Source organism: Macrobrachium nipponense, chromosome 35 (assembly GCF_015104395.2).
Source record: "Macrobrachium nipponense isolate FS-2020 chromosome 35, ASM1510439v2, whole genome shotgun sequence".
NCBI lineage: Eukaryota > Metazoa > Arthropoda > Malacostraca > Decapoda > Palaemonidae > Macrobrachium > Macrobrachium nipponense.
This window is the reverse complement of record NC_061096.1, coordinates 6,628,668-6,651,222: the sequence shown is the minus strand read 5'-3', so window position 1 is coordinate 6,651,222 and position 22,555 is coordinate 6,628,668. Positions and strand designations below refer to the sequence as shown.

At 36.0% G+C, this 22,555-nt stretch overlaps 1 protein-coding gene across 2 annotated transcripts in view; it reads right to left on the bottom strand.

Annotated features, from left to right (window-relative positions):
• Nucleotides 1–1,150: 1,150 nt before the first annotated feature.
• LOC135208407 (serine/arginine repetitive matrix protein 2-like) overlaps nt 1,151–22,555 on the bottom strand; it is a 219,641-nt gene continuing 198,236 nt past the window's right edge. For both annotated transcript variants that reach the window (XM_064240542.1, XM_064240543.1), the window contains 2 exons: nt 11,265–11,577; nt 1,151–4,276 (listed from right to left, as the gene is read on the bottom strand). In XM_064240542.1, coding sequence (XP_064096612.1) covers nt 3,298–4,276; nt 11,265–11,577 — 1,292 coding nt within the window. In that variant the 3' untranslated portion in view covers nt 1,151–3,297. The remainder of the gene's footprint in view (nt 4,277–11,264; nt 11,578–22,555) is intronic.

Sequence of the window (22,555 nt, the reverse complement as noted above, 5' to 3'; positions counted from 1 at the left end):
GCTCTATAATGGAAGATGTTGAAAAGCTGTTGTTACTGTGGATCAACGAAAAACAGTTAGTGGGGGATTGTGTGTCTGATGCGATCATTTATGAGAAAGCTAGGATGTTGCATGCCGATTTAAGTAAGAAAATGGGAACATGTGCTGCTCTTAGTGATTTCAAGGCCAGCAGAGGCTGGTTTGAAAAATTCGAGGGTTTTGAGGCTGACCCCGACGACCCTACGCCTGTTGTGGAGTCTATTGTGTCTCTTGGGAAGTCCATGGGCTTGGATGCGAGTGGCAAGGACGTGGAAGAGCTAGTGGATGTCACAAGGAAGAGCTAACCACTAAGGAGCTGCAAGACCTTCAGCAGGAACAGCAACAAACGGCAGATGGGGAATCCGAGGAGGAGGAGGGGAAAGGGAGGGGATACTGTGCTTACTTCAGTGATCAAAGAAATGTTAGCGAAGTGGAGTGATCTACAAAATTTTGTTGAGACACATTATCCTAACAAAGACGTCGTAATCCGTGTCTCTTAACATGTTTAATGACAGTGCTTTGTATCATTATAGGCAGATACTGAAGAGGTATCAGAAACAAATGTGTCTGAACAGTTTTGTTATTCGACAGGGGTCCAGTGACTCTCAAGCTGGTCCTAGTGCCAGTGAAAAACGAAGTGGCGAAGTAACCTCAGACAGTGCCACTAAAAAACCTAAAGAAGTAACCCCAGAAAGGTTCATGATACCTGAAGTACTTCTGGAGGGGGATTCCCCTTCCAAACAGTAACCTCACCTCCTCCCTCTCCCTTTCCTTAAAGGTGAGAGTGATGTTAAATGTTCATTATTTATTTCATTATTCATTTATAGTTATTTTTTATTCTTATCTGAATGTAAAAGTGTGTTTATTCCCTGTAATATGTATTTTTTGTTAATATTTTGGGGGTCTGGAACGCATTAATACAATTTAAAGTATTCCTTATGGGGATTATGGCTTCCGTTTTCGTATGTTTCAGAGATCATAGGAGGTTCCAGAACGGAACGGATTATGTACGAAAACCGTCGTTCCACTATACTGGAAAAAATACAAATCTAAAAACTAGGCTATTTTAACTTTTAAACATTATTTTTTGGGTCACAGCAGGTTGATGAATTAAGTTTCAATAAAATAATGATTTCTCCCTTGATAATCTTTATTAAAGATATACCACATCACAAATACAATGGTTTAAAAGAGTTGTCACATAATTTACATACAACTTCACATTTGTACACACTATATACATTATATATCCACTTATCTACCTTGTGGAAATAGGGTTAAAAAGATTTCATTGAGGAAACATGATACTGAATTTAAACAAACTTTTGAGTTTAACAGAAGGGACAACTTCCCGTTTCATAATGTAATGAATATCAAGGATATATAAATCAAGAATTTGTCTCTCTTTCTTAACTCTTACCAGCAATTGTTTCCAAGCCACCTAAACACCTACAGTGGGAGATGAAATGTATGGCAGACCACGAGTGTTTTGGTAGCATTTTACAAATATTTTTTTTGCCAGACTGGCATTTTGGGAAGAAAGAAGATTGTGGATATCACTGTACGTACTGTATGTGTAAAATCGTCTAAATTCATAGTTTATCCCTGTGTATAAAATTTCAAGTAATGGTGCTGAATGAGGTTCCAGTTCTGGACTGTAAAGTGCAGATTACAGGAAATGAAACGTGACATCCAGGATATGTATTCTGTATGATGTAAAGATCTGTAGAAAATTGTTTGCATTTTATCTGTAGTGACTACTGGTAGGTGAAGGAATATGATAAAGATATTTAACCTAGTTCAGCAATATGTACAAAAACAATCATTTGGGAGGTGGTTGTATATAAATCAGAATTAACAAAATTGATGCAAATTATAAAACATAATGAGCTCAGATGATTGCTAGGTGGATAGTGCTTACTTGAAATTAAGTACAATAAATTTGCAACAAAATTAAATCAATAAAAAGAAACTATGGGTCGTATGACTATTTAAATCAGTATTTTATTTGAAATATCAGATTGCCATTACAATAGCTGGTGCATATCGTTTTCAGAAATTTAAGGAATTGACCAAGAGCAAGCAAATGTTTTGGACCATCCCAAGAGTTTAGAGATTAAACTCTGTGATTTCATTATCTTTTCATCATCACACAAGTTATGTATGAGTTATAACAATTACACTTATATCGCTCTGTCAGCCAGCCTGTTAGAATACAGTTGAACCTATCCACCTCACAGAAGTACTTAATATTTAGGAATTAATTAGCTTGTTACCAACATACTTAAAACAAGTCGGTGGCATGAGTATATATTTCAAAAGCTTAACCATATTCACAGCAAGTAACTTTTTATTCAAAAAATCAGGTCGGAGTTTAAAAAGCTGTCATTTAGGCATTTAGCTCCTTCGCTAAAGTTTAATGACACCTCTTGCTTTCTATGAGAATGTTGCTCAGCTCTAAAGTAATAAACATTGCAATCAGGACTCTTATAACGTGTTTAATATATTCATAGCACAGTATTGGGAGACAACAAATAATTACTGCTAAATGATTACTGGAATTAGAAAGTGCAGTATTAATCTTGAAACATAAATATTCAACAATCCATAGGCAAGTTAGTTATTTCCTTAAAAACCCATTCAAAAACACAAATAACAAAATGTCAGAACTGCTGCTTAGTGTCCAGTGATTAGCAAAAAGGATTTTACTGCTTCAATCAGTATGAAAGTGATGTTATGATGGATAATTAACAAGTTAAAAGTAAAAGTATACAAAGTTCGTATAAACAATATGGTAAACTTTTTTTTATTTCTAAATAATAGGCCTTACAACATAATAACAAGCAAATAATATAGATTCATTTCTTTGCAAAAATGCTGATTCATGGGTTGCTGTATGTTATACTTCAGAACAGCAACAAATATCAGAATTTCGCCAATCGTGGAAATAGGATCCATGCTCAGGGGTTACTTAAATATTGTTGTCATGGTTATACTATAGTTGCTATGAACAAAAAAGGCCCACATGAATGCCATAATATTAGCTAAATACTCTACTCATAGAGACTGTTGAAAAGCACTTAGGCATTGCATTTTATTCAGGGAGATCAAGCAGAAGCCTTAAGTTTGTGTTGACATGTCCTTAACTGCTGTATGGTGTATGTAATGTATTAAGCACATATATATACAAAAATATATAGATCATTTGTCCACTACAAAAAATGACTGCACTGGATGGCTTGAATGTTTAATCACTTAAAAAATTGTATTGTATCACCCTCAGTACTGAGCCGTAGGGACTGATGTAGAGCGAATAAACTGTGGTGTGACTGAATGATCATACCGGAATCTCCGATAATCCTCATGTGGTGCCCGACTAATGTGAACAGCAGCAGTACCACCATTAACTGGGTAATCATATGTTCGTTTATTTTGATTAAGGTGATTGTTATATGATGGGGATCGTATGGTTTCTAAAGGATCTGGGCGAGCTGTTGCTCGGTCCAACCCTGGGTACCTTCTGTTTGTGGGAATCTCATTATAGCTTCCTGCAGAATGGCATGAATCTGAGCTACAAGAATTATGACGACGGAGGCTAGCTTGTGATCTATACCTGCGTCCAGACCGCGATTCCCTCAAAGGTCGAGGGTCATCTGCCTGGTCATACATGGACCGTCGCCTTGGGTCATTAGATAATCGTTTTTCTTCCTCCTGAGTATATTTTCTCTGACTCAAGTCATGCATAGATTTTGCCCTTTGGTAGTCTGGGCGCTCTGGGGATCTAACTCTTGGAACTCTGTAATCTCGTGTTGGGCTACGGCCTCTTGGAACTCTGGAAGGGCTGTGTGGCCGGGATTCCTTTTGCCAGATATCTGGTGTACGTCGGCCAATTTCCCGCTTCCAAGGATCTGAGTCTCGTGTGTCACAGGTGCCATAACCACGATCATAATCTCTTCCCCGATTTCTTTCTCTTAACAGTCCATCTCTAGATCCATATCCAGTGTCACGATCACTCTTGGGCCACATTCCTTCATCTCGACTTCCTTGAAGATGATCCGTAGGTCCTCCTCGGGTTTCTCTCATGCCTCCAGATGGCCTTGGGTGAGGCTCCCATGATGGAGTACGTGTAATGCCTGTCTGGGCATGTGAGCGACTGTGGCAGTCTGGACGATCATGGCGCTGCCACTCCCTCTCTAATGATCGGAATTTATCTCTTGCATCCTGGAACCTCTCTCGAGGAGAGACAGGTGATTCACTCCTGAAAAAATGAAAAAAAGCTATTCAAATACCATATTTTAACTATAGTTCTTACCTATTGCATTCTATGTAAAATGTAGGTTTACTGACCTATATAGTTTGTAGAAAAAAATGATTTCATTTTATATACAGTAGGCATTGGTTTAAATACTGATTGTGATGAAGCACTTATCATTTATAACGTCCTGTACTGGTACTTTTGTGAATAGGGAATCTACATCATAAAAGTATCAGTACAGGATGTTCTACAGTTTTTGAGGGAAAATTATCCCCTTATTCAGATCATTTCCCACTGGCACTTGACAAAATAATAAAGTTAGTGGAATTATGTGTATCAAATAACGTATTTACATTCGGGGAGTCATACAATAAGCGAAAATTCGGGTGTTGTATGGGTAGTCCTTTAAGTACTGTTTTAGCCAATTTATACATGGAATACTTTGAAACTACAGTAATAAATGCAATAAAACCCAAAAGCATGCTGTGGATGAGATATGTAGATAATATTCTAACATTTTGGGATAATAGACGGGGCAATTTCAATGAATTCCTTTAAAAATTAAATGCATTAGTGCCCAGCATCAAATTTAAAGTTGAATGGGAAACAGACAATAAAATTCCTTTTCTTAATGATTTAATAATTAGAGACACGACAGAATACAAATTTACCATATACAGAAACCCAATGTTCTCACTTTTATACATTCAGTACTTTAGCTATCATGACATTCCTATCTCAAGATAGGCGTAGACAGCAACCTATTCTTCAGAGCCTTACAAATATGTTCCCCAGATTTCCTGAAAAAGGAATTTGAACTAATTCGTAAGAAGCTTTCGTCTTTAAGGCATCCTAACCACATAATTGAGAGAACGATTCATAAATCAAATGTAATTTTCTACCGTCCCCCACAAGACAAGACCAGAAAGACATCCAACAATAGAATAATATTCCACACCTGGACAGGATTAAGACGGTGACCCAGGCTCTCTGAAAATCTAACCCTTTTGCCTTTACCTACCCAAATATCTTAGCCAAATCCCTGATTAACGTCCAACAAAAGACAAAGATTCAGGAATATACAATATCCCATGCCTGGACTGTGACCAATCTCACATCGGTTTTACAGGGAAATCATTTCCCCAGAGATTAATACAACACAAACAAACACTTAGGTATGGACAACAGAACTCAGCTATTTTCAACCATATAAATAACCATACCCACAGAATAAACGAATTTGTCACATATAATTCAAGCAGCAACTGTTGATACAAAAGTCAAATGATAGAATCGGCCTTGATAAAACCAAGACAGGTAATGAACATCTTCAAGGCCACCTGGGATTCAGATGTCAAAAATAAAATCTTCCTTCAACCAACGTTTAAGAGGATTAAAGAAGAATTATCAGTAGGAGTGACCTAAAATGGCTTAACTGTGGATGGATCTCCTGGTATAAATCGTCTTTTCTATAACTTTCCTCATTCATTACCTACTTGAAGAGAGAGACAAGTGTGTCTGAAATATAATATATGCCCACACGCCCACACACACACACACACACACATGATATATATATATATATATATATATATATATATATATATATATATATATATATATATATATATATATATAAGCGAATACCACAGGAAAATGATAGTTGGAAATCCAAGCGCTTTCGTCTTTACAAAGACATTGTCAAGGAACGAATGAATTATAATTGGAGAGAAAGTTATCAGATAAACAACAAGATCAAAATAGATAATCCAGGATTATCGGATATCACACGGTCACAAACCTAAACATAGATTTAACCCTAACAGAAACTACAAAGTATCTGTACAGTCCAAAACATGTAAAAACTGAATATATTAATTTTGTTGCTTATATTTATCTACAACTTTTCTCATTATGAAGGCATCAAGTTTAAATAAACCAAAACTTAAATTTAGAACATCTCCATTATTTGACTTGATAAAACAAGATTCAATGATATTCCTTTTAACTGTCACTACATGGGATTAAGGCTCTTACTTGACTCCGTTAATAGGATAATCTAAATCTCTCATATGTACGAATAATGCATTCGATATTTGCCCAGTTCTCACAGAATATTGGTGCTGTTTGAGACGTTGTGAAAGAGATTTACCGGTTTATCTGTAATAGACTTTATCACACTTTTTGCAAGGAATTTCATATATGCAGCCTGGAAGATCTTTAGAAGAATTTTTTTATTACTAAACTCTTCACATTAATATTACTGAAAACAACATTTATGTTAAAAGCTTTAAAATTCTAGGAATATCTAAAAACCTTTCATCATAGGGTAATTTTAGAATGTTATGCTTACTAAATTCATGTTTGTCATTAGTTAAATAAAATGTTTTTCTAGCTCTTTTCCATGCCACATCTACAAAAGTCCTTGGGTATTTAAGTTTCAATGCAATATCATAGTTTTAATCTCAGCGTCAATAAACTGCGGGCTACAAACACGTAAAGCCCTTAGGAACATCCCCGAAAAAACAGAGAATTTAACTTTTTGATGGTGATTGGAGTAGTAATGAACAAAAGAGGCAATGTTAGTTGATTTCCGAAAGACTGAAAAAGTTAAATTTCTATCATTTCTATGGACAGTTACAACAAGAAAATTCAAATTCCAATTTCTTTCTTCCACTACAGTAAATTTTATTGAAGGGACTAAATTATTGAGATTATTAGGGAATTCCTGGAGATTTTTGTGAACTGGCCAAGCACAGAAAATATCATCCACATACCTAAACCATATAACTTTTTGGGGCAAAATTCTTGGTAAGTTTTGTCTCAAAAAATTCAATGTAGTAGTGGCTTGAAAACTCATCTGGGTAGAAATCGCAATAATACTCTAAAGGGACAATACCGACAAACATACTGACTATTTGGAGGCTACAAATCCACACATAAAAGGTGTCGGGGAGGTGGGGCGGGAAACCTCGTTAGTACGACTGCCCCTGTATTGTGCCCCTGTAAGGGGTTAGTGCCGTTAGTGCACCTCATTGTGGTGCAGCGTAGAGTGTAGACTTTACTCAAGGTTCTTATCAGCGTCCCTGCGGCCCCTTGTTGCAACTGCTTTCATTCCTTTTACTGTACCTCTTTTCATATTCTATAAATCAATCAATCCCTGTAATACTGTGTTTACATATATGATCATCCTTTTTCTATATAGACGAAGATCAATGATAACTAAATTCTTGTTAAAATTGGAAGATCGTTTGGTGAAATCCAACGTGCTATATTGGAAAAACATGTCAACATTAAGGTATTGCAGGCTAAAATTAATTTTGAAGACCTCTTGAGAAAAAGAAGACATTTTGAAGCTTCAATACCACCAGAGTGGAAAGATTCCTTTATGAAAAATGACGCACCCTTGAACCACCAACGCCTATCATAATAAATGTTGTCAACTTGTCAAAACAAACACCTGTATAGAAATGTGATCAATGCCTTAGGCTACAGAATTAATTTTGCTTTATCAGCTGACGGTGTGAACCGTGCAGAAAGTGCTGAAGGACTGTGCTATCTGGAAAAATATAAGTTAAGGGAGTGATCTATGGAAATAAGAAAAAGTCAGACACCACAGATGTCCCCAGAAGATCTATAGTTGCCATCAATGAACTGAAAATAGATAAAAATATACACATGACGAAAGCAGCCAAATCAGGAGCTCTTGTTATTTTAAATGGAAATGGGTATATAGAGAAAATGAACTGTCTTTTGGGTAATAACGCATACAAGAAATTAAATAAAAACCTGTCAGACAATGTGAATTGTGATTTCATGGGAAAGTGAAAATACTATTAAAAGGAAACGAAAGCCTTATAAAAAAGATGTGCTTGACCTCTCCATCGCTACCGAATAAATAAGTATGGTACGGTGGAACAAAAGGAGAAAAACCATCAGCTCAGTAGATTCCGCATCTTACAGTCTAGCGAAGTACCTAGTGGATATTCTTAACCCATTGGTTGGTACTATCTCTAATGCCAATATCAGGAATAATTTGGACCTGATAAATAAACTAAATAGTATACAGATCAATAGTGAATCCAGGCTTGTGAGTTTTGATGTGGTATCACTATTCACAAAGGTGCCAATTGATGATCTGCTGGAGATTTTATCAGAATTATTAGAGAACACACAGCTCGATATCCCATTTTCTAAAACCAATAACTGAGCTGATTAGATTATGTGTAAAGGAATGTAAATTTGAATTTAATGATAAATTTCTCACAAAATTTTGGTATGGCAATGAGGAACCTTTTATCCACTGCTATAAGAAATTTGTGCATGGAATATTTTGAAAAGAAAATACTATTAAACCATATAATTCCACGCCATGCAGTATGGTTCAGGTATGTTGACGACAAATTGTGTATGGTCGGGAACGAAGATGTCAATAACTTTTTTGCCAAGTTAAATCAATTAGTACCATCAATTGGATTGCCTCATATGGGTTCAAATACATTGGTTACAGAAAACCTACTAATATTTCATCCTATGTACATTTTTACTCCATTCAAAACAGTAAGGTTAAAAAATCAGTGTTCACATCTATGTTTTTATAAGAGCATTACGTATATGTAGCCCCAAGATAAGATTATGAGCAAAGACAAGAAATTGAAATATCCTGACAGCGTATTAGACAATGCATTATAAGCATTGTCTAATGCGGAAAAAAAGACTATGCACCAAAACCAAACAAAACCTTACGACACAAAAAATTTGCTTGTACTACTTTATGATAATATGAAAGATATCCCCCATCTTAAGAATTCTGGTGTTAGTTTCACATTTAAGAACAATAAAACAAATAAAGAACTCTCCCGCCAATTCTCAAGAATGTGTGTATATACGTAACAGTGGTGGGCAAACTGCAGCCGGATTAGACCCTCAATCAAGTTTTGAAAGAAGGTTTGAGGATTTCAGACATATTGAGTTTAAATTCAACTTATTAACTTCGCCTTTCTCAGCTGACGTCGATGCAGCGCCTGATGAATTACAGCTTGAATTATTAGACATTCAATCTGATCATTCACTGAAGGAAATGTTTCACTGCCTATCATTAGTAGAGTTTACCAAGTCACTCTCGGTAAAATGTTTTCCATGTATAAGAAATTCTGCTGCCAGATTATTCTCTATTGTAGGATCCACTTACATCTGTGAGCAGAGTTTTTCAAGCATGAAGACAAGTAAGTCCAAGAACAGGTCCATGTTGTCAAACACAAACTTAAATGCAGTGAAGACATTTTCTACCAGCAACCTTGTGCAAGACTTTAAAAGAACTGTAAAGCAGAACTGTGACCAGAAACACTTTTTTTCCATTAAATTTGACTTTTCATGGCCTATTGATGCGGCCCTTGCCCTGAAAAGTTTGCCCACCACTGGTGTATAACATTCCATATAAGTCTGGTGACAACTTTTATATTGGTCAAACGGGTAAAGCACTGGAAAAGAGAATAGAAAAGCATAAGAATGTGTGAGATATGCATAAGTAAACATTGGGTATTTTTGTACATGTCAGTGAGAAGATTCATGCTATCAAATAGAAAGGAACATCATTGAGTCTTGCTTTATAAGAGAGGGTTATGACTATAATAATATGAATATCAGTCATGGCATGTATAAACTTGGTCTCATAAGGAGGGCAGTAGAAGTGTATGGAAAAATGACAATCATATTTGTAAACAGTACGGGGGCAGTACATAGTACTAATGAGATTTCCCACCCTGCTTCCTTGACAACTGTCGGGTGTGGATTTGCAGTCTCCTATGGTCAGTACGTTTATTGTTTACCGGTATCGTCCTTTGCGAGTATATCGTGATTTCTACCCAAAAGAGTTTTGAAGGCACTCCTACCTTGACACCTGTCAGTGGGGGATCTGTAGTGTTAAACGGTTGTGAATGTTCGTCAGTACTGCCTTTGTAGTATAATTTGTGGTTTCTAATACTATGTATCAGTCCTTTGTCAATGGCTTAGAAATAAAGTCGAAACCGGTCAGGACCTACACTGCGTCTCTTATTTTTCAGCTGTGGTAATGTGACAAATGACTCGTGTGTTAAAGTGATTATAATCATATGAATATATAGATACAGATTTGGATATAGACTAGGTATATATACACTTTTGATTCACATCTTACTTTTGAGAAACACTTAATGAAAGTGTCAGCAAATGGCCCACGGAAGTGTGGTATTTTATGAGTGCTCATATATCTGTTTTAGATCGGGTGCTTTGTGGTGGTAAAATTCTCTTTCCCAACATTAGCAGCCATGACTTTGACCATCGACGGATGATCTCTGGCTTATCAATTTCCATAAGTTGTATTTTAACAGGTCTTTCACATTCATAGTTGGTCCCTGATCCTGTTTTCCTGCCAAGAGTAACCAGATTTGCTGAACAGCAGCAGCACCAATATTCAGTAAAGGTGCCTAGCTGTCGAACGTTTCAGTTCCAGGGGTTCTTTATTCCTCACTGTTGGACTGTGAAACCGTCTCCCTGAAGATGTACTATTAGAACTTCAAACGCTCAAGCGGAGACGCAATGCCTCTCATTTTAATAATTTACTTATATTTTTGTCTAATATTTATTAATTGGTAATTTATTGATTCTTTTCTTATAACTGACCTCTTCTTTCCGGATGCCTGTTACTTTCTGTTACTTCTTTCAAATTGACACCATATTTGTTTCAAGTCAATTGCCCCATGGGCTTGATCTATCATTGTTTATCTAATGAATGAATCATAAATACTCATGTAAAACGTTGCTTTATCGCATTGATTTCTAACCTAGCTTTACGTAATTACTCATACGAGGCTACTAGTATATGGAGTTACAGCATGTTCTTGGTCACCATATACTAAATTTTCTTGTACCCTGCACAGGGAAAAATACCATAACATCTAAAGCAATATATTTATGTTGACTTTTGTTATGTGATTTTATCGACCAATTTTACCTTTCTCTTGAATTGTGTTGCCTTCTTGGAGGAGTCTTCTTCTGGTGAACTGGTCTGATAGGAGACACATCCCTAGGGGTGCGGGTGGGGGATCCATGGCGAATCCTAACGGGAGAGTGATGGCTATTACGAGGGCGGCCTCGCGTTGGTGACTGACTCCTGGGGACATAACCCTGCTGAGGATGACTGCCTCTTGGGACACCTCGAGCTTGCATATGGTTGGTTGGGTCTCGGCCCTTCCATGACGGCTGGACGAGGATTAGGCCTGCTTCTCCACGGACTTCTGTACTTCCATGAGCTTCCCATTCCTCATCTGTAACAAAATGAAGAAAAGTCATTATCTTCTACAATATAGTTATTTCATTAGAGGAAAGATATCTTACCTCTAGGTCTTTGTATCCGATAGTAGCAAATATGATGACAGAAATGTATATATTTACAAATATGGCTTTCTTATATTAATGAACTAATGATTTCACCATGGTTGGGCAAAAAAGAAAAAAAAAAACATTGCAATATAATTCTTCGCTCTAAAGCTGTAATCTATTTGTCAAGTTTTGCTTCATAGTTTTTGCCACTCTGTTTCATTCTGATTTTATTATTTTAGTAGTTTGTTTTCACTTGTAGTCTCATGTTCTGTTGCTCCAGTCATATGAGATATATATATATATATATATATATATATATATTTTAAATTCTTTTTTGCATCTACATGTTGTAATGTCAGTTCACATACTGCATTTCATGAAATATGGAAGTGAAAAAACAAATATAGCTTGACACCAAATGAAACAATTTCAGCCATACATCAAACCACTAAAATATGAAATAAAATGAAATTGGACAAAACAACACAAGAAACAGAAGAAAATGAAGGGCATAGTGAGATAAAACATGGTAAAAGCTAAATTCTGCAAAGCTATAAAATCCTAGAACTACAGAAACTGGAATCAAATGTAGACAGAAGAAGTTAAACCAAAAATGATCCTGAAAATGTCACCAGGCAGCTTAAACGTCGACTTTTAAGAGGAACCTATCATTTGCTGACCTCCATACTAAGCCATACTATAATTAAACTGGAACATTGAGGATTTAACTCTGATCTTGAACAAAAGGTGTTTATTCAAAAAGGAATAAATAAAACCAGACATAACAATTCCCTGTACAGTGGATCTTAGAGCACTTGAGGTGCTTCAGGGTCAGTTATATTACAAATATACAAATATACAATCTAATATATAATATATAATATATTATAATATAATATAATATACACCGTATATATAAATATATATTATATATATATATATATATATATATATATATGTATATATATACATATATATATATCTAAAATGTTATAAATATATATTAGATATATTAAGTATCTATATATATATATATACAATATATATTATATTTTATAAAATATATATATATATACGTTATATTAAATATATACAGATAATATATATTATATATATATATATATATCATATATATATATATATATTTATAATATATATATATATCTATATATATATATATATAGATATCTACATATTATAATATAATATATATATATATATATATATATATATATAGATATATATTTGTGAGAGCCACAATGTCCCCTTAAATTCTCTGATTCTTCACACTTTTGGGGGGGAAAGTTCCATGATATCAGTTACTTTGTACAACTATACAGGGGCTGAATGACTAAAATAGGTCCCAGTGCACGGACTTGTCCCTAAATTTCATAATCCATCCATCCAACTATACAGAAGGCTCATCAGCAGTGCTTCAAACACCTCCTGCACACTAGATGTTGGAGCCCTTACTTTCCAAGAATTTTTCATGCCTTCTTAGAACACTGATTCACTTAGGCTAATCATTTACCACTTTTATGCATCTCCACATTCCTCACTCTCTCGAGTCTTTTTAACATCCACTGGTCACTATCATGGAGCTTGTGCTTCCATTCCCTCCACTACTCATATTAACATCTTCCTTGTTACTGCTTACGCTCATAACCCACATAATCTTTTCCTTGCGCACAATCAGTACTGTGTTATGTACAAACATCAGCCATTCCACACACCATTCATAACCCACCTTCTTATCACATAAATTAGCAGCTACAGCTTTCTTGTTACAGTTCACCCATAAAGATATTTAACCGTTGTTGTTTGTTATTTTTGATTAAGCTGACCTTGTGTCAGCACGGGCTCTTGCTCACAGAGCAGCCCGTAAATATTTAACAGCCATGGAAACAGCAAATCCTTGTCTCTGTCCAATTTTCACACCAAATCAGTCACTCCAGAATACAAACTGAGTGCTGAATGGCCTCCCTGGCCCTAGTACAGAGCCATATGGCACAAATGTCATTCATACTACCACAAACTCAAACACATGCTTCAGTTTCACCATTATAACATTTTAAAACTTTCCAACTTACCCCCTATAACTTATAATCTCAACACACTCCATAATGCTTTTTTCATAGGTTTTGACTAGGTCCATATATGCCACATGCATCTTTTTCTAGGTAGTACTTGAAAACTTCTCGTAAAGCTGTTCTGCATATTAAAATCCTGTTATACAATTTCTCTGCTATACTAAGTTAAGTTATGCCACTATACAAAGGATCAATTATTTGCATTTATCTCACTTATACTTCAGGAACCTTTCCCTCATCCAGATATACCTTACTCACCTGACCAACCACTCACTCAAAGTTTCACCACTATACCTTGACATCTTATCTTTAATGCTGCTTTCCATTTCAACCGCTCCACTGTTGGTGAAGCAAACCAGTTTTAATTTTGATGTAATGATCACATTCACCTGTTCCATGCGCTGGACTGTAATAGGCACAATGACCCTTCGACTTCGTATTTCCTGTCATTTTGGATACACTTTCCATTGAAAGGTAAAAATAGGTTTAGTACTTTAAAATTACGTAAATGATGTCTACAGAAAGTTTAATTTTTTCTTAAACTTGTATTTTCTTGCCAGATAAAAGAAAATATTTTATGCACCAGGTATGGACCTCACCAACTACCAAGTTTGTTAGTTGGAAATTTGTTAACCATCCATTTCCCAATTTGGTATATGACTTTCCCCTAAGCGTATATTTATGAGCACACATTCATATAAATTATACGAAGTGCATGCACATACATGCTATTATTGTATAAAAAAATTAACTTCATGAAATTCTATGCTGAACAAAAACCTCTTGGGATAATGTCAGTTACTACTCTATGGCACTCCTTGTTCCTTCCTACTTCTGCCCAGATGTCCCACATAGCCTGGTACTCATCCTGACCTCAACATGATGAATGACTTTTCTACACCTGTGAACTCTGGTAACTGCCATTATTCAAAGAAAAATGAAATGGATATTGTACTAACCAAGGTAAATATATCTGCAAGGGTTCGTGTTTCACGCAATAAAATCTACGAGGAAGCTCCAGTCATTATATCGAAAACTAATTGAGAGATTTCTTCGTTTTGGTTTTACCAAGATTTCTTAAACATCTACCTGGTAAGTTCTTTATTTGTGCTCAAACTAATTGTGACCGTTAACTCGAAATCCAAATCCGGGTTACAGAAAAATGCAGATATAGCATAACGTCACTCCGATTGAATTCTAGCAGAAAATTATCTCTAGTAGCATCTTTAATGCTACCGAGATGGAGATATCACACAGCAAAAATAGAGAATGTCGCTGGTAAGGTTACCACGATTCTATATAAGGACTGAACCACACTCGGCCCGCCTACATGGCAGAGATTTTAATCTGCAACACTTCTTAGCAACGCAACGACTGCTTGTCGAATTGTTAGTGTGTGCAGGGGTATCAAAAGCTATTCCTCAAGTAAGAAAACGAAGTATTAGACTATGCAAAGAATGAAAAAATGTAACAAGTAGAGATATGGAATAGAACTGAGCTAAAAATGAAAAAATTCTTTTCTCAAGTAGAAGACCAAACGGGACCCCATCAGAACTTGGCCCATTATCCTCTATATTTAGAAGTCGTAACAGTTACTCGAAGGGATGAGAAAGAGAGAGAGCCAATGCAGGATAATTTAAAAGTTTTCCACTGCTTACCTGACAAAACAGTGTATATTGATTATCCATAATGATCTATATTACATTAGTAAATGTCTGTTTTATACTCTAAGTCTACGTTTGCTCCTTTTGATCAGTTTCAAAGGTTTAAGGCAGATAGCGTGTATGTCCTTTCAATCTGATTAAAATCCTATACAGTGTACACCCCGGTCGCTGAAAACGAACTGAACAAGCTAAAAGATGAAAATGTATTGCCTAACTGGTCTTAAAAATAATTTTATGTTTATTGAAAAGCAATGTACGGGAAACATTGAAATACAGAACTCGGAAGTGTTAGGCGAAATTTCCGTCCTTCCTCTGTCTTAATAATTATGTAATAACTCATGAGGAAAGATATTCAAATTGATGTCCGGAAAAAAATACTGCACTTATTTGCTGAGACCAACCACCCCCACCGCAAAAAAAAAAAAAAAAAAAAAGAAAAAAAAAAAAAAAAAAAAAAAAAAAAAATTTAAGAAGTTTTGTTATACTGCCATGATATAGTACGTATGTTAATAACTTGAATGAGAGGAGGGGAAACATTGACACAAAACCGTATTACCAAGTGAAATTAAATTTTACAGAATTCAAGTTAATGAAGAAAAAGAGGTGTCTGGATAGGACGGAATAGAATAGAATATAGGATTTAGGCCAAGCGCCGGGACCTATGAGGTCATTGAGCGCAGACACGGAAAGTGACAGTAAAAAAGATTTGGAAGGTCTATAACAGGAGGAAAACCCCACAGTTGCACTATCAAAAAAACTGTTGGGAAAGAGTGGAAAGAAAAAGAATAAGAACGGAGGAACAGTCAAAGGAATGAAAGGGGTCGTCGATAGAGGCCAAAGGGACGCGGCAAAGAACCTTAAGTAAGGCCGGCACAAGCCCCCGCCCCCCCCCCCCCCCCCACCCCCCCCCCCCCCCCCCCCCCCCCCCCCCCCCAAGAGAGAGAGAGGTTTCTGAAACTTACGACTTAAGAACAAATTTACACTCCAGATGATTCGTCACTGCTGGTTGGCCGAAGGTCCACCACACCAAGTCTCTCGTGTCCAGGCAGATAATTCTAAATGTATGTGAGTGGCCGCAGACTAACTTCTATATCTCAATAAAAGCAACTAACCGCCAGTACGTCAGACTTTGCCAAACAAGACCGTAGCTAGTTATCAATCACAATTTTTCTGTATGCGCACTTTTGCATGTACCTATTTCACATACCAGTGGACTGTAAATAAAGTAACAAACCAATGTATGTATATATATATATATATATATATATATATATATATATATATATATATATATATATATATATAATAGGTCTATCGAAAAACTTTGTTTAAAGCTAAGGACTATATTTCGGTGGACTGACTTTCCACCCTTATCAAGCAGTGGATAAGGGTGGAAGTCAGTCCACCTAAATGTAGTCCTTAGCTTTAACCCAAAATGTTTTTAATGGGCCTTTTATACTTGAGACGTATCCTGTTTTAACAGAAGAATTCGTTTACATTTACTTATATATACTAAATATATATTATAATCATATAATATATACATATATTATATATATATATATATATATATATATATATATATATATATATATATATATATATATATTTACGGATATGTATGCACGAACAGCCACAATAACCTATTAACTTCTCTATTTGGATACACTGGTCACTACAAAGCCTAGAATTCAAGAAATTATGATGCCCGTAGTGAGTTTGGAACCCGCACTTGGTAAGTCAAAATGAGGTTAACTCTCACCACTTGACCACGTACTCATACTACGGGAATCAGAATTTCTTCATTTTTTTCTTCAATCTGATCTTATGCTTTGTATATATCATAATAGTCATTGTGGCTATATATAATATATATATATATATATATATATATATATATATATATATATATATATATATATATATATATATATATATATATATAGTCTGTGTGACCTTTGAAAAAGAAAGAAAAGAGGGTTGAAGCTGTGAGACGAAAAATTAGATTATTTTGGGATGGTTAGGTCACGTGGAAAGCAAAGAGAATGGTGGAATGTTTGTATAATTTAGAAATGTTAAGAATACCTAGAAAAGGATTTGTTTGGTTTCGAGGGTTTGCGCCCGGGAGCCGACAATTCTCTTATCGCCTAAAAAATTCCCCTTCGGTTAAGCATATATAAAAATATATTGATTCCGAGGTAGAGCGAATTAGATATTAAAGGACATTTGTAGCTCGATGTATATATACATATAACTATATATATATATATATATATATATATATATATATATATATATATATATATATATATATACCCATATGTGGTGTGTGTGTATATATATATATATATATATATATATATATATATATATAATGTTGAATTTCCTAGTGCGCTTATTTTCCTCGATAAAAAAAAAATAAAAACAAGCGCACTAAAACTATGAATCGGGAGGTACTGGCAAACGCTTTATGCAGATAAAAATGTTGGGTTTCCGTTGCCAGAGAACATGAGCACAGGTTTCCGTTTATGGAAATGCCGAGACTGCAGTGAGGCTTATATTACCAAAGATAAATTGGGAAGACATTAACATCTAATTCTTGGTGAAATGTGAGAGTAAGTCATGTAACTTATGTGTTCCTGTGTTTCCGTTCAAATGGGTTCAATTACAACATATTTGAAGAAGAACTGCAACAACTTTGTTACCCATTTTAGGCATCAGTGTTCGTTTTCCATTATATTGCATGTTCTAAACATCAGCCCATTTGTATATTCAAATAGGAACATCATTTCATTCCCGACAATCTCGTTTTTGCATGATGTGAAGTCCTTGTGTACTCCTGTTTTGCGTAGGTTACGCGTACCCAGCACTAGTTATATATAGACGGCGAACGAGATTCAGAGGAAAATATAAAATATTCCAGAATTATTCCAGGCCACACTGACGGTCCGGTTACTGCGGTAACGATTCAGGATTCTAGTTTTGAGGAACATGAAAAAAAAGAGGATTAAATACTTCTTTTCAACTCTATTTTTAAGGCAAAATATAAGAAAATTTTAAAGATAAATGGTAGGAGAACCTTAGACCCTGAACTTCAGTACAACGCTCAACGCGTTTACTGACTCAAGAGCTTTCATAACTGCACAGTTATGAATGAGAAATTTTAGAGATTCTTCATATGGGTCAACATCTAAACTTTCTTATTCTGTGGTTTAAAGATCGCTGGTGTTTGATTAACACTGGCCACGGTGCGAAAGAGACCTTTCTCATAAACTTTACGTTCCAAGTAATCATTTGCGCTAAGATTATGACCCCTATGTAAGGTAAAAAGGCCCAAGTGTGAAGGACTCTTTCTCAATTGCAAAGAAAAGGAAACCATCCAGGAGTGCTAGTATCGAAACCCCTCTTGGAAAATAACAGCCAAATCACTGCCAAATAAACGTCTCGATGCTCAAGTCAATCAATGCAAGACAAGATTCAGTGGAACCTATCTATCTTAATCACTGTATCTCGCTCGGGAATTGAACCCATGAGCTCTCGTTGCCAAGGTAACCTTCACATGTGGAATCCACACTTTACGACACTTTTCTCAAATCTACGAAATCTCTTATCTCAAGTCTAAAACTCTGCAGGAAAAGACAAAGGTCATTACTATGTTGTTCAATCTTCTCTCCTGGAGTGTAGTTCCATTCTGGATCTATTTTAGTTCCGAGAATGGCCATATGTGAATTGCTACAACGGATAAGAAGAGAGTAGAAGAACAGAGAGCAATGTTATCTTAAATTAATGGATGCTACATGTGTATATAATTTTATATATATATTGTGTGTGTGTGTATTATTGGCTATCAGCAGATCCATCATGTGGTCTACCAACATCAGTTGTCTAACTACCAGGTACTTAATTCACTTCTCAGGGGAACAAAGGAACAAGTTTATTTGAGCAGAATGCGCCTAATCTAGTTGGCCTGAGATCAACTGAGCCCATCTCTTTTCCCAGGTGAGAAAATGATTGTTTTAACCAGTGACCCAAGAGTACCAACAGTAAATAAACTCAAAAAGCGAGGCAAAAAAGTACACAATAGCCGTGCACATCAAGCGATTTTTAGAAAGCAAAACCATACAAAACTTCAACGCATGGTAGACTAAACGGAAACACGCCTTCAAGACATTTTCCCTTATAAGCATCTCCCTTCTTGGTCCGTTGACTGTGCGACCTTCGGGAACGCTTTGTTCTGCACTTGAGCACAAGCCGAGTCGAATGTTACCCCTAACAGAGATAACATATCATATCCTTATATGTATAGCCATGATCGAATCAAAGCCCTCTAGGTCACTGGCGACCTCTGTATGAACTTTTTCAGTTCTCTCTCTCTCTCTCTCTCTCTCTCTCTCTCTCTCCGGGGGAATGGGTGAGGGTGTGAAAGGATAAGCAATACGATAAACTCTTCTTGCAGTACAGATTCTTCGCTACATTTTCCCAGTAATACTCAAGACATTTCTTACAGAAGTTAAAGTACAACTAGGCTAATTTACTGAGAGAGAGAGAGAGAGAGAGAGAGAGAGAGAGAGAGAGAGAGAGAGAGAGAGAGAGAGAGAGAAGAGGGTTGGGGGAGCAAAACTATGAAAATGAAATTTGGTCCAAAATAACATATCGCTGTTGGTCCTTTTCTCTAAGCAGAAACAAATGAGAAAGTACGATTCTGCAAATTTAATATGCAGTGTCGTCTAATAACGTAAAAAAGTAATAAGTTAAAAGCAAAGCAGAAAGTTTCCTCTATACTGAATACCTAGCGGCACTTCTAAGAAGTTTAAACAATGAAGATTCCAAAACGTTGTATTGCATAAATCATGAAATGATGATAATATGAGTATAGTCACCTTTCCAATGAAAACTAATAATTAAGTAAACCATCACCAACTTCAGTGATGGTAAGAGGTTGTTACCATCGGTAACATTATTATTGCCAATATTCTTGTTGTTCTTATTTGCCCATCCCACAATGTCCTCTGTAAGGTCTATAACCTTGGTTCTCTGCTTCCCAGGCAAATCGGCCTCAGATCTTTCATAGATGATGACCCCAAGGGTTTTAACCCGGTATGTATCTACCTTTGTGGCGTGTTTAGTAAAAGACCGTTGGGGATTACCGTGAAAATATAAACACAAGACTGTAACTATCATAAAAATGATGACCCCCAAAGAAATATTATTCCTAGGTTGGGGGTCACTATCTAGGCAAGATCCTCGGCCTCTTTCAGAGCTGATGCTTACCCAAGATTTCCTCTTTGTTCACCAGAGGATGAGATCACACTCCAAATATTCCAAGCGGACGAAAGGTAAATGAACGTGGTTGGGACAGAGGAGAGAATTTCATTCGATCAGAACCGGTGTTGTGTTAGGATATATTTTTTCTTATTCTCTTTCCCTTTTTTCGTATATTTATATGCAACAGTTGTCATAGTTCTCTGCTCCATTGAAGTTTCTTGCTAAGTGGTGCGTGATATGAAAAAATTCTAAAATTTCTACCAAGGAAATGAAGAAAAATTAATGAAAAAAGATTAACAAATGAATAAACACTGTCGTTTTTATTTATTTATTGTCAAATGTAATATTTAACATTTTCTGAGGAGACTTCAACCAACCTGTAAGTAACAAACCGAAGTTTATTTAGTATTTTATGTTTATTTTGATATGCTTTACTATTTCCTTATTTATCAAGAATGCTCTTCGCCTCTCAGTCCCCCTTCCCGCTACTATTCTCTTTTATTCCTCAGTCGGAATAGAAGGAATTCCTGCAATCTCAAATTGAAATCGTGAAATTTCCATTTGAAGCTTTCGGGTCAACTGCAAAGAATCAAACGTACCCAACTCAAATCGTGATAAAACCCTCTTTAATGATGAAGTATACGACTTCTTTATTACTCTGCTTCTCTGCGAACTTACAATACTTGAAAACAAAAAGATTTCGAAATGCACCGCTCATTACCTTTTACTTTCTCTCTTCCTGTTATGCCCGTCATATTGATAAAGTACATAACCTTGCATTCTTGTGAAGGCAAAATATAGTGGTTATCCATTAATTTCTGAAAAGTTTCGCGAGTCGCTATACTTGCTAGAGATCCTGATGCGCCTCACATACAAAACATAAACATCTAATTCAGTTTGCTATATTCGATTATCCATTTGCAGACTTAATCATTCAGTTTACTGACGCTTTCATTTATTTTTCTCCTTGATAGTATGTCACTCCCTACCCTGAGAAACAATAGTAAAACACACCATGACCGTTATCAGCCTATTTTGTTGCCTTGACAGAACTAAAACTCACTTTTCAAGCAATTTAGCAGGTCGCACTATTGGTTTTTAACCTTACATATACAAGTTAAAAATTTAATAGCTGCGATAAAGCCACTATGTAATCATTCTCCTCAGTAATTAGGGCATCAAAGCGTGTCGCTCATTCTCTCCCGACAGCTATCATCCGAAGGCCCCCTCCCTCATTTTGTTTTCATTTGACTCAAGACTGAATATCCGGATTTCCTGGCTGAACTTATACGGATCTTGTTCACCCACAATGGATGACGCCTACGGGTGAAAGTGATACCAACAGGATGGGGGAAGAGCCTCGAGTGAAGGGTAAAGAAGTAGTGAGGAACACTGGCGGAGGTTAGGCTTTTTTGGCCGCCTTCAGGTTAATAACAGTAAAGGGATTTAAAAAACCTCTTTGTGAAAAAGTGGAAGTAAATTCCTTCTCTTAATTCAGGACACTGATGTTGATTCAAGTTACAGGAGAAGAGCTCAAAGAAAACACTGAAACAAAAATCATGAAAAACATTGATGTTTTCAGGGAAACAACATAAAATATATGATACAAAAGACAATCCAACAAAAAAAAAAAAAAAAAAAAAAAATGAAGATACAAATTGACCATGAACGGTTAAACCGGCAACTACCCAGAAAACGAATGAAGGCGGAGAATGGAAAATCTGAGACTGAGTAAAGTGTGCGAGAAGACGAGAGGAACTTCTTCCAAGGATTCTTCTCTGGAGTGGAGGTGGAGAGGAGGGAGGAGGTCCTTTTGGATGCCCATGATCCAAGGAATCGTGACTGGCCGCATCTTCCATCTCGATTCAAGGCGTGATGTGCCCGGCCTGCCACCCTCCTTTTCC